This window comes from Colossoma macropomum, unplaced genomic scaffold, assembly GCF_904425465.1.
Source record: "Colossoma macropomum unplaced genomic scaffold, Colossoma_macropomum, whole genome shotgun sequence".
NCBI classification, from domain to species: Eukaryota; Metazoa; Chordata; class Actinopteri; order Characiformes; family Serrasalmidae; genus Colossoma; species Colossoma macropomum.
This window is the reverse complement of record NW_023494794.1, coordinates 755483-772427: the sequence shown is the minus strand read 5'-3', so window position 1 is coordinate 772427 and position 16945 is coordinate 755483. Positions and strand designations below refer to the sequence as shown.

The 16945-nt window shown below is 37.3% G+C and overlaps 1 protein-coding gene across 1 annotated transcript; it reads right to left on the bottom strand.

Annotated features, from left to right (window-relative positions):
• Positions 1–2046: 2046 nt before the first annotated feature.
• Positions 2047–15286, bottom strand: oafb (OAF homolog b (Drosophila)). Its single transcript, XM_036579826.1, has 4 exons — positions 14638–15286; positions 4704–4838; positions 4367–4547; positions 2047–3134 (listed from the first exon to the last, which is right to left on the bottom strand). Exons 1-4 carry the CDS (start codon positions 14863–14865, stop codon positions 2872–2874), a joined length of 807 nt encoding a protein of 268 aa, XP_036435719.1. The 5' UTR covers positions 14866–15286; the 3' UTR covers positions 2047–2871.
• Positions 15287–16945: the final 1659 nt, after the last annotated feature.

Here is a 16945-nt window from a genome sequence, read left to right as displayed (position 1 = left end):
AATCCAGTTTTCTTCCATAGTTTTTGCACTGAAGCTAAGAGGCTAATGAAACCAGTCTGTGCCACCCAAAAAGTGACATTGACTTCCATTACTTTTTCCATTTAAATATTGGGATAGTGGCTCAAATAAGAATGTAGGCCTTAATAAAACACAGACACCAAAATACACAAATAAGAAGTTTAATCTTTATTTACACTGTTGTGAAATTAGTCACAGTCGCTGTTTAGTCACTTGCATGTTAAGTCATATTTGGTTTGTTGGTAGAAAACAAAATCCTTTATGCCACATATGGCAAGGAAACACATTTTTAAAATGTTTTTTTAAAACGGTCTGATTTTTTAAAACATTTGTAAATGTGTGTTTCCTCAAAAAGTGGCCTCAAAAAGTATTTGGACATTTGTGCTATACTTAATAATGTATTATGTTCATTGCGTTAGGAAACAAAATGCCAAAGAAAATTGCTTTAATTTCAAACAGACTATTTCAACACTGTAATTTTTAAGTGTCCAAATACTCTTTGGGGGCCACTTTATATGTATATATAACATGATATTATCATTATTACTCTGTACAACAGTGACATTGCATTATTTAGTGTTAAAATTCATAAACCTCTAGTTGCATCGCATTGTTTTGGCTGCTTTATGTCTAAGAGAAACCTGAGCAGAACGTATTTTTTTTCAGACAACAAATCACATACATTTTGTAGAAAAAAAAAAAGTGTAAACAAGTTTATGACTATCATAAATTATGAATACTTTATTGTAGAGTGTTATTTAAATATCTTTCATGAAGATAGTTAGTACTGTAAAGCACCTGACAGCTGTTTTAATAGACAGACAACTATTGGTACCGTCTTAAAACGGTCAAATGAATGCAAGAAGTACAAAAGTCCCAAACACAAAAACAATATTGAGTTGTGTGAAAGTTTCATCTGCCTGTCATGAGGAGCCCCTATACTGCCATACTGTACCAGCGCAAAAGACCACTCACAATAATAGGGTAATTGAAATGTAAATAAGACAATTAGTCAGGGTTACAGTGATCGACCGTTCCGTGAGTTGCACGTTTGGCATCACTTGAATATATTAGCAATAAATAGACAACACAAAAACGATCATGGATACTGTCTTAGCTGCCACTGTAGCTCCTTTTGTTCAAGAACTGAACATATTTCACGGCTCAAACTGCAAGCAAAATGAGATTGAACAGCTTATACTGTAGGATTAATTGGGACCTTCACAGTTCAGTCTAGTTTTAAGTGTGAATTACTGCAGGAAGACGTTACTTCAAAAAGGCACTAGAAAGAAATCTTACACCTCACGGTCAATATAAAACAAAATCAAAATATTAAAATGTACTAGATATGACTGACAGTTCAACTGGATTTTCCAGAACAGAAACATTTTGGGACTATGAATTCTGGATTTTTAAATTATTGTATTTTCTGTAATAGAGAAAGCACTGGATTCTGAAGTTTCATTTCATGATGAACAGACCAATAGAAATGGCCCAAAAGTACTTGGCAAAAATATCCTATTAGAAGTTATTAATGTTTTTTTCCTGTAAATTTACCATTTTGGAGATACAATGTTTTGTTCCGATAGCAACAATATGCTGAAAATCCATGCCTTACACTTGTCAAAAGCAATACTTTCACCAAAAACGTGAATGTTAATTTATGAATGCCAAGTTTGATCAAATGATTATGAAGTAATTATGACAGCAGACCTAAGAGTTATTATGCCACCAATTAGCTGACAGTTCAATTGGATTTTCCAGAATAGAAAAGTTTTGGGACTGAATTCTGGATTTTTAAATTATTGTATTTTCTGTAATAGAGAAGCTTCTGGATTCTGAAACTCTTGATTTTTCAGAATAGAGAAGTTAGTGAAGTTAATGGATTTTCAGTAATATGAACTTTGTGGATTTTGAAGTTATAAATAAGTGGTCTGCCATATGATGGCACTGCACCATCTGGCAACTCTGCAAGGTATAAAACAAAAAAAACAACCAATCAACCAACCAAAACAACACTACCCTGGAACAAGAATTCCACTATACACATTATTCCCTTAACAGAGCTAGAAAGATACTAATAAATGCTAATTCAAAATACATGCCCATAACTTCTACGGTATAAAATTCATGCAGAACTCTAAACAAGGAGTAAGACATAAAAGTGAGAATAGCTCTGCCCTAGGGGAGAAATTAACTTTTGACCACCACGATCATATGACTTCCTGCCCTGAGGCTACACAGTAGTGACAACAGGGAATAAAAGGTAAAGAACCAGCTTAATGGCTCGAGTCAAAACATCCTTTGTCCCTTTAGGCAGAAGGTGTTAACGCACAAAGATATACGAGTCACGGTCAAAACCCTGACCACATGAACCACTGAACACATCTATATGGTAATGGTGATGGAAATCTCCCTAGAAAAAAAGAAGGGAAAGTCACCATTTTAAGAGCTTTAAACTACTAAACAAATCATATTATTATTTGTTGAACTCAAGTACTCTAAATATACCTCAATTGCATATCTTTGTTTTAGATCCCAGGTATTCTGACATTACTCAAGAAATCAAAAAAGACAAGCTTATTTTAAAACAAAAATACTGCATTTTGTTCATACTTGACTCCATCTAATGCAGAGCCATCCTACTATGAGACGCATTCAAAGCCACCTCACAACTGTCAAATAAGTATTTTCCCACAACTGCCATAATTATTGATATTTCCCATCACTGCTGAAATATTATCACCTGAAAGTTTCTAATGACTCAATGAATCAAAGGTAACACGGGAGCAGTTAGCATGATCTTATCTGGATAATGCTAACAGGAGCTTATTAGTTACAGCAAAGTTAGCATTAGCCGTCTTCATCCCACATGCAGAGCTGCTTGTGTGGTGTGTAGAAGTCAAAGCGGTAGCCCTTGCTGCAGCTCCTGATGCCACACTTGTAGGGGCTGGACCCATGACCACGACAGTATTTCAGCATGCATGGGTACCACTCCAGTCTCAAGGTGTAGCTGCACATGCAGGGTTGCCATGGGCCAGCAGTGGAGCTGCAGCTCTGCAGGTCTGGACTCTCTAGTTTCTGGGGCAGCTCCTCAAATATGGAGCCTTCCACGCCTGCACAAAGAAATAAAGTCAGTACCAAAGTATAGGTCAAGTTACAGTTTAGCGTCCTTGGGTTTGTGAAAGGCGCTATATAAGTTGAAATTATTATTATTAATGTTATTATCACAGTGAGTAGGACCATCCATTATATTGTTGCTGTTGCACAAAAATCTTATTTCCATTTTTGGTGTTTTTTACTTTTTATTGCGCAATTTGAAAATGCCAGTTATCCTTCGCATTGTGTTAAAATGTCATGATGAACAGACCAATAGAAATGGCCTAAAAGTACCTGGCAAAAAATGTTTACATTAAATCCCATTACAAGTTATTAATGTTTTTTCTTCTGTACAGTTAGCATTTTGGAGTGTTTTGTTCCAACAGCAACGATATGCTTTTAAAAAAAAAGGTCTCACACTTGTCAAAAGCAATAGTTTCACCAAAAATGTCAATTTTATAAAGTGCTAATTGAATGAATGTTAATTTATGACTGCCAAGTTTGATCAAATGATTATGAAAGACAGCAGAACTAAAAGTTATTATGCCACCAATTAGCATTGTGTAAATTATGCTTAAATAATCACACTTGCCTCAAGCTGCTTTGAGTTAATGTAGTTTTTTTTACACTGTATACTTTTGTCCATAGCTGCATTAGCCTCAAAACTCTAGTGTAAAACTACAGAATTAGTATGCCACATCATAAAGATGCTTGATAGTTTGCAGTGTGGCAAATCTGCCTTGTCACACAGCAGAAAGTTCAGCAGTTTTAAACTTGCATGCATGAGTTTAGCTGCATTTAGCCAATCAGGCAACAGTAGACGGGTCTTAGTCATGAAGGGCTAACGTTCTCCTGAAAGTAGAGAGGGGAACCGGCTGAAAAGATCTGGTTTTATACAGAATTGTTGACAGTGACGATCTGGAAGTAAGACCTTTGTTCGGCAAGAAAAGGTGCAAGTGGACACGTAATATAAGGGTGTAACGAGTCACACAATTAATAATTCAGTTTGATGCAAAACATTAAAGTACAATTTGATTCGATACATTAATGTTAGTGTTTCCATGTTCAGTTTATTAGAACATTCAACATTATAAAAGTACATTATTTGCAAAAAAGCTCTCTAGCCACAAGCTCATGTGCTAGTCAGCATAGCTTGACAAATCCTTGTCCCTAGTATTTATGATAGCTCCCTGCAGTACAAACCTATACAGCAATGTATATCAGAGACCTCCACACTGCAGACACTAACCCTTTTCCAGCCAGTGTTTGACATCATCTTTGCGTGTGTAGACGAAGTCTCGGGCATCTCGGCACACGTTGTGTATGTGGGAGCTGAGCTGCCAGGATAAAGTCAGGTTCATCACCACATTCATACTCATCTGCTCCACACCACGATTCTCCTCTGCTGTCCGCACGACATGAGGGTTTTTCTAGAAGGTTCAGAGAACAATACAGCAATTTAAGACACATAACATGATTTGCTATGGACTTGCTAATGTGCCTATCACTGCTCTTTATTTAACCATCATTCCTCAGGGATCTACGGCCCAATTATTGGTTGAATTTTTGATCAGCTGAAGTCATACCTGTCTCAGTCTGACCATGGCTTCGCTGGGTATGATCTCCCCATGCTCCAGCGTGGTGATGAAGCACAAGGCCTGGTACTGCGTCTGGCCCCGCTCTGGCTCACCAAGAACAAGCGCCCGCAGAATCTTCACATGCTGAGTAGAACAGAAGAATCAGCAGTGTTAATGAAAAGAACAATACAGACTGATAACTCGGTTCAAAACAGTTGATTTTTGGGTTCTGTTCCAACCCTGAAGTAATATGGAGCTGTAGAAACCAGTTTACATGTGTTGGGAGATAAAACAAAAATGAGAACTGACCATCAGTTGATAGTCCTTGTTCAACCGTGACCAATTTTTTGGACATTACCATACAAACTCTATTGTGTTCGGTGTCCCTATAAAAACCTACTATCAATGCTGCAATATGTAACCACTGCCAAAGAGTCTACCACAAATTCCTCCTGTCTACTTGATTTTTATACAGGCAAAGCAAATACAGTGGTCTAACTGGTTTAACTAATGGCATACTGACAATTCAAATGAAGCACAGAGAAGATAAGTGGAGACCATGAATACAAGGCAGCAGCCAGTAGTGAAAAGTTAAGTCATATCAGTTGCCCACATTTTAATTTACCAAATATTCAGATAAAACAATGTTGCATAAGCTCACAAAAAGCTAAACTGCCAAAGCATTCCAAGGCAATAAAATGTTAAAAGGCCCCATAGCTAAACTTTAGGACTGTATCCTTTTATAAGGGCTGCACAGTAGATCATTAGTTAAGCATTAATGCAATATTGGCCTTTGCAATACTGATATCACAGAAGGCTACAATATGTAAATAAGCCCTCTAATCCAGTGTTTCCCTGTAGTCCATAGGGCTCCCAGACGGTCCACATTTTTTGCAAAGAAAAATGTGGACTGTCTGGGAGGCCATGAGGACCAGGTTGAGAACTACTGTTTTATCCTGGCACACCATCACTGTGTGCTAAGTATCTTGGCTATATCTGTCACAATTATTCAGTTACAATAAACAATTTATTAAATGATTTATATTCTGAATGAATCAGTTTAGTGGTTAGATGACAATTTAAAAGAAAAACAGGGCATCCAGAGGTCATTATAAAACCATTCTCACCAGTCTGAAGGAGAAGCTTTTAGCACACAGAATGCTTTTGTGAGCATCACTGAAAAAGAGGAAACCCACACCAGCAGGATCTCATGTTTGGAATGACAAGGTTCTTATGTATGAAGTAAAATTAAACTAAATGTATGAATATATGAAATATATCGATTTAACTAGGCTGAGCAGCTTGGCAGACAGCTAACAGGCTCCTCCACAAATATTCAGATTTAGGCTTTATTTATGGATACATTCTAAAACTGCATAGAAAAGTAAATTCAAAGAACATGGCACTTGATTGTCTGCCACAAGTTTGAGATGCTTCAAATGTCCATGTTGAAGTAGATCTGGCTTAAGTATTATTAAACATAAGTGTTTGAATGTACATCACCATTAGCTTGGTACTAACATATTCCCACAGAGGAGCTAGTGTACTGAGGTGAAAATTTCCACATTGAATACTGCTGTGTAATATGTGCAGCCATGACAAGTTAATGAAATTAGTGGCTCAAAGCAGCATTAAAGATGAACATTTTTAAACGTGTATTAAAAATGGTAAAAAAGCATTACACTGAATTCAATTTTAGCTTTTTTTCATTAGAATACTTTGGATTGTATGAAAGGATCTGCCTAGTACGTTATTGGCCCAGTTTTACTGTTTGGCCTGAAGCAGAAAAAACATACTCGAATAATCATCGAAACACCTGTGGCTCACTGAATTACTTATATAGTTGATACTGACAACCCTAATCTTGACCAATCACAGTTCCAGTTCCAGCGTATTTTCTGTCTGTGTGTGTTTTGATAAATCAAGATCTTTTTAATATATCGCAAAGTGTAGCAATATAATCGCAATACTGACATTTTTGTCCTTATCGTGCGGCAGTGAAACGGACATAAAGCTTCAGACAGCTGTTGACTCAGAGATGTTCAGCAGACCAAGGCACATGAAACTCAAGCCAGACCTCCTTCTTTGACCCAAGTGCCTCATCTGACCTAAAGACCTACACACAGAGTGGGCCAATGCCAAACCGACAGCTCTCATATTAAAATGATAAATGGTGGAACTGTGTAATAAAGTCTCTATTTCGTTACCACAGTGCTCCTTCTGTTCGGCTGGCCTGTCCAGTGCTGAGTCCATGTGGAACACTGTGTACTCTGAAGCTTAGTCTCTTGTAAGCTAGACTGTAGAGAACGCTAAAAGGGTTTGAAATCGCTTTCCCATTTTGTAACTGCTAGCCAGAGTGCTTATTTCCTCTTAAATCCAGCAAGCAAACCAGCTTTTAGTGTCGCCAGGCAACAGCAGCTGAAGCCAATCGCAAGCCAGAGCGCGTGTAATTAAGACACTCGGAAGGTGACATTCCAACCCTAAGAGCTAAAGTTGGACCTTTTAACTCTGAGAGAAGGGGGTGGGGGGTGCTAAAAGGAGGGATGTTCAAGCTGGACCTACTCTGGATTAGCATGATCTAAGGTCACTGTGTTGAAGAACCACACTGAGGAAACCACTTTCCTCATTAAAAAGCACTGGACACTAAAATGCAAACCGTAGCCTTTGCTACGATACAATATGATACAATTTGCCAGTATTTCGAGTATTACAGCCACATACTTAAATTCCAGCAACACAATTTTCACTCCTGTTTCAACTCCACCAAAATCAGATGACTTTCATTTCTAAGGCAACAACTCAGTATTTGGCAATATTTCTTAAGCGCCTAATAAAGCTTTTAAGATTTCTTAAACTTTGCTTGAATAAAAACTCAAATATGATTATTGTCTTCTTTTAACTCTGACCACATTTTCTTTGCACAGTACTCCAGGTGCAAAGAAAATTAGGGCGCCGCAGTGTATTAATTGTTGGCTTTTGCAATACAGTCATGCAATACCGTATCATAATGTGATATTTTTGCCAGATTGCCCACCCCTAGTATGTACACTATATGGATGGAATCAGAATCGCATCATATTGCTAAACCCATTTTATTCAACTTACTATTTAGAGGTAGGCAATACGTCAAAATATTTTAAAAATAGTCAATATTTATACAGTTTTTTTTTTTTTTACTGAAGTTTCTAAACCAGTTATTTCAGACCAAAATACACCGGACAAACAGTAGTAGCCACAAATAAGGCTATGAAGAAATAGGAGTAATTTTTTTAATTAAATGGCTGTAAAAATAAACTGTTTAATTAGGAACAAGATGAAAAATCAAACAACTGGTAAAAATAAATGAATAGAAAAATATATATATGATGTCAATCAGCTGACATCCAGTCAGCTACATGTTACTGTGTAGTTTATGCCATCACTATCCACTAGTTCAGGGGTGCACAGCTCTGGTGCTGGAGGGCCGGTGTCCAGTACAGTTTGGTGATTTACCTGCTCAAACTCACCTGATTACACTCTTCTGTTAATTGCCAGGTTTAGTGGATGTGTTTGAGTAGTAAAACCTCCAGAGTTATGCTGGACACTGCCCCCCCCCCACCCCCGGGGACTGGAGTTGTGCATCCCTGCACTTGTTGGTGGTGTTGTTATTTATGTCTAAATCTTTTTTTTTTTTATGATGCATGCAGTTGTTCAGTGTTCTAGAGTGCTCAAGATACCCATGATACAACCAGAAAATCATATTTTTACACAATTCACCACCTTGACAATGACATATCTACTACTTTGTATACCCATAAGGCCTCTGTGGGGAGGATTTGAGAGGAAGTCCCTAAAATGTCCCACTCTATATCTGACTTATGTGTTTCACCACTTTCAGATGATACATCTGGTAGAAGCAGAAGTATTAATAGTCAAGAGGAAGAACAAGAAATGGCAAAATAAAATAATCAGCACTTAATACTGTAAACAACATAAGACAATACAACGCTAAATAAACCGCATGCTCCATGTTCTGCACTGGCAAATGTATGACTATAAACCACTGAACTGCAAAACATGGAGGTACCAGAAGCCCAGATACTTCTGGGTTATTCTTACAAACAAGACAATACAAATAAATTTTGGTTAATCAAACTGGGTGAATCATAAAAAATAAATCTGAATGATTTAATTGACATTAAATTCATTTTTAGTTCCTTTTTTGTACCAGTTTCAAGTGAACCACATTCTCATTACCACAGTTTGAAGTTTGAAGATAAATCTGTAAATATAAAAAAAAAAAATTTTCCCAATCCTATGCTGTTGTTAGATTATGTATTTTAAAGCTAATTATGACAACATATATATTTGACAAAAAATAGTATTTTGCAATTTTCATCTCATTACTGCAACACATGGACAGATTTTACTATTTGCTTGTGCCACATAACATTTTAATGTTTTGGTTCACGTTCTTACAGTGAAATCATTGAAGTAAAGAGAATCAACAGTTCAAAGTAATACAAACTCGTTTTTTTCTAATTGAGAAAAGCAATCATAAATATTTGTAATGAGAAACGTTGCGGTAATGAGAATTAGGGTTAAAAAAAATGCAAGAAAACTTTAAAATAAAAAAAATAAATAAAAAAAATGAACCCTCAAATGTTTCTAAATAGAGCTCCATTTGATCTACCAAGCGATATGAATGTTGTTTATCTGTGTGATGCGTATGACACTTTGCCTCGCCACATATTTGTGGACATTAAGTGAGAATGACCCTCTTTGGACATTTTTGCAGATGGTTATGGTTATGGGTGGGGTAGAAGTGTCCTTTACTTGTTAGCTACATTAGCCTCACAGTTTCAATGCAAAACTAAAGGAGCAAACTTTGGATACTGAACATGGTCTTGGCTGATGGACTACATTTTGGGCAAAAGGAAATTTGTGTCATTTTAATTATGGGCTGAACTATTGGTTTGAGGTCTGTGACTTGAGCAATCAGCATAGTGAGAAATCTGCTTCCCTTGTCCAAATTTCCAGCTGAACCACAGTATATATATAGCACATATGGAAAAATGCATGTTCCCAAAATGCCTTGTGTTACATAACTGGCTGAATTCTTCTTCAAGGCATTTTCAGTGTCTTTAAACATGGGGTACGCACTGCTAACAGGAGTTTGTGTGTTGGAAACCTTCTATCTGATTGGACCTGCATAACCCATACATGCACAGTAAACAACCTCCACTACTGAACAAAGCCACCCGGCAGTGGTGATGCAACCTTCTCTCCTGGAGGGTGGATGATATATAACCTGAAACTTATATCACAGTATATGTGGTATTATATTAGAAAATGCTAGTAAATAAATAAATGTAATCCCATATTAGCCTTTTAAAGTTAATTAAAGTTACAAGGTTCTCAACCCTTGGCTACAGTTATCATTTTGCAATACACCCAGTTAACATTGCAATTAATTTGAATGTAACTACATAATTTCATAACTAAGTACATGGTTACAAAATTAATCACCTTCTATGTACATTCTGTATTTCTTTGCTTCTTTGCTTCACTCTGCAAATGCAAACTACTGCAGGCACTCCAGTAGCGTCTTCATATGCACACACAGGCAGGATTTTATGGCTGGTGTTGTCATCTTCACAGTCGTATGCACAAGTTTAATGTGTTTTGCTGATTTGAGTTAATAGGTTAATGCATCCTCTACTTGGGTCAACAAAACATTGACCAGGGGCACACAAACTTTTGCATACAACTGTAACTACACATTTCATCTTTATGTGACAGTGTAATCTGTATAGGACTGGACTATACAAAAATATATATCATTATCAAGATAAATTACGTCACAATACAACATGCTTTTCTGAACATATTGTGTATATGGTCAGTACTTGTAGACACTGACCAACTGCATGTTTCATTATAAGGAGGGCAAAATTAGTCCAGTTCAACTAAATTTAGTGCAACACAGTATGAGAAATACTGAATACTGAACTACTTTTTCTCTGTTCAGATGTCTGAAAAACTATTGCGGCATACTATGTATCATGAAATTTCTTGACGTACCGTGATATTAGATCTTAGCCATATCGCCCACCTCTGTACTGCTAATCATACGCTTTAATATTGGTAGCTTCCTACCTAGAGGTGGGTGTTGTGACAAAAATATACCATCACTATACACTATATGCATCATAATATTTTAATTTTCTAAAATTTGGTAAGTTAGAACAACAAAAGTGTAGTGCCACATTTTAAAAAACACTCAAAAACAGTACAATAATTAAAAAAAACTTCCATTTACTGCACTAAATCCAGTAAAACAGGCCTAATTATGTTCCCTCTGTTATGACACATGCAGTTGATCAAGGTTTTAGCAACTGATGAAATCCACCATGTGCTCAGAAAGAAAATGTTTTATATGTGATGCAGTTTATCACAGTAATGATATCATGACATTGCCCAACCACCCAACCCCGCCCGCACATGCCTCTCCCCACCCCACCCTACTCTTTTTGCCACTCTAATTGCTAATCGTCATAGAAATCTCACACTGCTCCAGGAACAGATCGCTGCTTCTTCTTTACTTCTCACCAGTGAAATGATGAGTCAGACGAGAGTAAGACACAGGCAAAAAATAAAATAAAAAGCCCCACTGTAGCACAGATGAGTAATATCAGTGGGTGGAAACTGGTTTTGACTGACCTAACTGATTTGACTATAAGCTCCACTGACACTATTGTTCAGAAGTTTGGAATCAGTTCACATTAACATTTTTTGTTATTTTACATAGGAAACTAACCAGTAAAAACAAAGTAGAAGTAGATATTTTCAATAAGGTACTTTTAGATATTGATATTTCAAGTATTTTGGGAATGAAATGATAAGTATTGTACTGTAATTATCTTTTCCTAGCATTTTTATCTAGTTATCGTTATTGAGATTTGACACCACGTTTTTAATCTGAGACATTTTGGATGTTAATTTTATCATAACATTCATGTTATTCAGACATCTCAATTACAGAACTATGCTACATTGCTGAGAGGATGGGAGATAGCATGTGCTTCCACTGAGTGATGGGGACCCACCCAATAAGCAAGGCCTATTATCACCGGAGATTGAACCGGTGAAGCGGGACCCAAATTGGGTTTAATATTACTGAGAACACTGATTCAAAACATTTCCAGTATCCTGAAAAGAGGCATCAAATGACTCACACTGATGTAGACGGACTCGAGCCCTGCAGAAAGCTACACTCACTCCTACAGTTCTACAGTCCTGGTAGATTTACAGCCTTTTCACCTCCTTCACTGCTTTAGATGCTGCTGGAGGTTTTGCTCTCTCCTCAGTAGACTGCTATACCTTTGCAACTATTTCCTCCCTCAGAGAGGCTGCAGTGTTCAGTCATACTGTAACTGCTCCCTGGCGTCTAGCAGTTACACTCCATCCAAGTTTCTCGGCACTCAATGAGTGCAGATTGGAAGCACAAGCGAGGGGGCTGGGCTTAAGACTGAAGAAAAGATGCTCTGTTCCAGAGAGACTGGGCCACACGCGACAAGCTCTGGATGAAAAGTGCTTTGACAATATCAGAGAAGAAAAAAGTTTTATGAAACGTCGTCATCCATTCTGATGCTGAATTTAAGGATGTAAAAATTCTGAAAAACAGTAATTTTATACGATGCAAAGTGACACAGCAATGTTATACATGTTTTCTTAGAGGTATGCTATTCTACTGCTAGGACAGGTCTGTTATTTTAACCATGATGATAAACTTATTCAATTGAATATCATTTTTCTTATTACTTGTGAACTTTTCCCTTTTACTATTACTTTATCGCTGAAATGTATTTATTTTATTAGTATACTAAACATCCTAAGTCCATACTCTATTGTTAACCGGCTGCAAAGTTGATAAACCAACAATTATGAATAATATTGGATTATTTCAGTGGATGTTACAGTTATAATCTTCTTTTTCATCTTAATCACTTTATTCATGTTTATTTTGTGTGTATTTGTTTTTAAAGTCCATTCAGAATTTCTACAAAATTCACCTGTTGAGAAACGTACTGACTCAGTTTTCTTAACAGTAGTGATGAAGGGAACCAGGGCTTGTGAGGTTTACAACACAAATATAGCCATTTTATTTACTATTCAAAGCCACCAGTGTTTATATGTAATGTTATGTTTATATGTATGTCGCTGCTGGCAGAAGAAAACCTCATATCTCCATTTTTGTTTTTCAGTTTTTGACATGATTTGAAAACTCCTTGTGCCCTTTACATTGTGTTTAAATTTCATAAAGGATGGACGAAAAGAAACGACCCAAAATGACTTGGAAAAAGTCTGGTTCCATTGACATTAAAAGTAAAGGAGGTTTTTTTCCTTCTCCTTTAAAGTTATCATTTTGGAGATACAAGGTTTTGTTCCGACAACAGCGGGGAAAAAAAAATATATATATATATATATATATATATATGACAGTAAAACAGTAATGGGTACTATTTGGCCTTACAGTCTTCCATTAATAGATTTAAAAATGCCCAAACCTTTTCTCAAAACTGTTGTTAAATAATTTATGAGAAATCATGCAAAATATTTGCAGTTGTTTCATGTAATAGACTTGTGTGAGATACTTTTTCAGACGTCTGGTTCCTATCACCACCACTGTGAACAATTCTGAGTCTGAAAGTTTCTCTAGAACAAAGCATTTCACATCAGACCTCTCTGAATGACTTTGTTTACGTCTCAGTTATTGAGTTCTGTGCAAATTCTGAAGGTTGGAATTTCCCTTTAAAGTTCCCAGCAAAGTTCCCAATAACTCTTTTAACAGCATTGCAATGTTCAGCTGGCTGATATTATCAGTATCTTTATTTCATTCTATTCTGTTGGTTGGTATTCTCGGTTGTTCCACAAGGGTTCTTTAGTAAATGGAATGGTTCTGTTTAAAAGCATGGGTTCTATATAGAGCTATGGGGAATGTGTGGTATATGGTTCTACATATAACCTTTCAGAAAATGATTCTATATAGCACCAAAAACGGTTCTACTATTGTTACAAGCTTGACATTGTACACTCTTAAATATGATCGTTCTTCAAGGGTTCTTTAATAAAGAGAATGGTTCTATATAGAGCCAAGAATACTCAAAGAACCCTCTGCATGATTTAAAGAGTTTTTGCATCATTAAATAGTTCTTCTAATTGATGGAGAATGTGCTGGTTCTATATAGAACCTTTTTGAAAAGGGTACTATGTAGCACCAAAAACAGTTCTTGTATTGTTACGATGTCAATCTTGTAACAATACAAAAATGCTTTTTGGTGCCATACAGAACCCTTTTCAAAAGAACCCTTTCACGATGCAAAGAACCCTTTAATCATGCAAAGGGTTCTTTGAATATTCATATCTTTATCGTATTCTTTACTAAAAAAACCTTTGAAGACCATTTTTTGTGTATACAAAAGCAGAACGCTTTTTGGTGCCCTATAGAACGCTTTTCAAATAAGGTTCTATATGGAACCATCCACAGCACATTCTCCATCAATCTGAAGAACCATTTCACGTAGCAAATAACCCTTTAATCATGCAATGGGTTCTTTAAGTGTTCATGGTTCTGTATAGAACCATTTTCTTTACTAAAGAACCCTTGAAGACCCATCATTTTTTAAGTGTGTAAACAATAGCAGAACGCTTTTTGGTGTCATATGGAACCATTTTAGAAAAGGTTCTATATAGAACCATATACAACATTCTCCATCAACCGGAAGAACCATTTCACCATGCAGAGAACCATTTAAACATGAAATGGTTCTAAACAGAACCATTCTTTTCACTAAAGAACCAGAGAGTGGATCTGTACAGTTTTGCTGCTCCATTAAAAGCAGATTTCAGCAGATCTTCACTTCACCAAGCAGTGTTTTGTTCCACAGTGTTGTCCACTCACCCGCTTGAAATCGGCCAGGAATGTGATCAGAGCTCCATCGGCCTGTTTGAACTCCAGAGTGATGATGTCCCTCTCACTGTCCGCCTCTAAGACCTCCTGAGTGATCTGACCACCGCTTAAGCGCACCAGAACCTTCAGCTCTGAAGCAGCGGCGCTCATCCACAACAACAGAGCCACAACGACGAGGGAAACTCGGAGCGAGGCTGCTGAAATCTCCCTCGGGCACATTACAAAAAGAGGACAGACCCGCTCAGGAAATTCGCTCCCAGCTCATTTAACACAGCAGTGGGACATTTCTCCTCTATCGCCCCTGAATCTGCTGAGGAGTTAAAGCCGACAGTACAGACTCTCAATCTCAGACACCGCGTTCAGACAACAGGCGCCGCTGCCCCGAACCAGCCCTCACTTATTTCTCCCCTTCACTCATCCTCAGCCCTCTCAGCTCCACAGCGGCCCGAACGCGAGAACTTTCTCTCCGGATTCCGGGTCGGCGGTGAAGTCTTGCGGTTTGATAGAGATTTTTATCGTGTTTTTCGTTCCATTTCCGTCTGTCTTTTTTCGCCCCCTCCGGCCGCGGAGCTTCAACTTTTCTCCAAAACTCCCCCCCGTCACTTCCTTCCAACTTCAGCAGCTCCAGCGAGTTGTTTGTTTTTATTCCCACCCGTTTTCGGACAAGCCCCGCCCCCTCGCTAAGATTCGGTAGTAGAAGGGGTGTAAAGAGTAACGAGGAGCTATCATTAAAGGGGAACTCCACTTTCCAAAGCGTTTGCATAATGAAAGCATTATCATTAAACAGTGCCATTCACCTCATTCTTTAGAAAAAAGTTGCTATCCTTCAACAAACAACTTCTTTTTTGAACTATTTTCTTGAGAATAATTCTGAGAACAACTGTTATTCTTGAAAACGTCATGTTCTGAAGTGTTTTCTTGACCTTGTGAGAGCCTCACACTTGTCTCAGGCTGTAATGTTTGACAAGGTGAGCATCTAAATTTATCATGGATGCTTCCTCTGCTGATGCTGCCCATCCTTGTCTCTTGCCTTCCGCTGTCACCCACAATTATCATAATTCCCAAGGAGGATTTTTTTTCCTGTTGGCTGTTTTTCCCACCATCACCTCTAGTTCTTGTTTGTTAATTTTTTTAAAAACTTTTAGTTTGATGTATTTCCTCTGAGAGGACAGACAGATATAAAAGTTAATACAAGTTAAAACTGTATCCCGCAGCGTTTATGGTAAGCTGTAAAATGCACCACAGCCTACATAAGAAAACAATGAAGATTCTGAAGAAAATCTTACGGAACTAATTAAGACCATCTTAAGAAAATATTTGAGAACTTCTTAATTTTCTTTGAGAATGGCATTAAAGAACATTCTTACAAACTTATAAATGTCTTACGAACATTCACAAGTTTTTTCTAAAAAAGGCTTTCATGAATCCGGCCCCGGACGTCTTGCATTTGAAGTCAACCTGAAATCAAAATTGGTCTTTTTTTTAAACCCATTCAGTTCATGTCCCCAGTCATATTAAGCATGATTGACTGGGTGGAGAAAATGACCAGTGGGCAGAGAAAAATATTATCCAATAATATCAGGTTTCACCTCGCCCAACTGTCATAGACAGTCTCTGCTAGCTCAGAGACCCCCCTGTAGCTGTGTCTGAAACAGTGCCCTGTTCACCATATACTGCACTATTTTGGGGTTTCACCATTTTGTCCAGTGCACTCAAACAATCCCACAGTGCACCACAATAAGTACTGTACAATGGACATACCCTAGCACATACAGGATACTCATCATGCACTGCTTGATTTGGTTTGATTTGCACACAACTTCTCTATGGAGGATTACAGAGCTCAGCTACAGTAGCAACATCTATAAAGTCCTCTCTTCAAACCTGTCACAGATGTAAAGAGGCACCTCTTATGTGTGCGGTCAATATATTATACTGGAGGCTTTTGGGGGTGTTGGGGCGGTGGTCGTGGGTTGGACAGTTTGGGGGAAATGGTCCACAACATTAGATTTTTTTAAAGGAATATAGCTATTTAAAAATGTCTGTATACACAGCCACTGAAATTTCATCTCAAGTATTACTAAAAAAAGTCTGATCTTTTTTTTCACATCAACATTACATATATTAATTTTAAAAAGAACCATTTATCATTAAAATAATTTTAATACATTTTAATATATCAAATATAATTTAACATTTAATACAAACACAATGGGATAAACTAATATTCTGTCACAGTGACTAGATAAAGTGTGGCGACCCTTAAACCTTTAAAGAAGCAGAAGCAGACTGAAAGCTG

Excerpts from the sequence above, each read along its gene's own strand:
- oafb (XM_036579826.1), bottom strand. The coding sequence starts at position 14,865 with ATGTGCCCGAGGGAGATTTCAGCAGCCTCGCTCCGAGTTTCCCTCGTC. Across the intron at positions 4,839-14,637 it reads TCCTGGCCGATTTCAAGCGG|CATGTGAAGATTCTGCGGGC; the intron begins GTGAGTGGACAA and ends TGTTCTACTCAG. Across the intron at positions 3,135-4,366 it reads CAAACACTGGCTGGAAAAGG|GCGTGGAAGGCTCCATATTT; the intron begins GTTAGTGTCTGC and ends TTCTTTGTGCAG.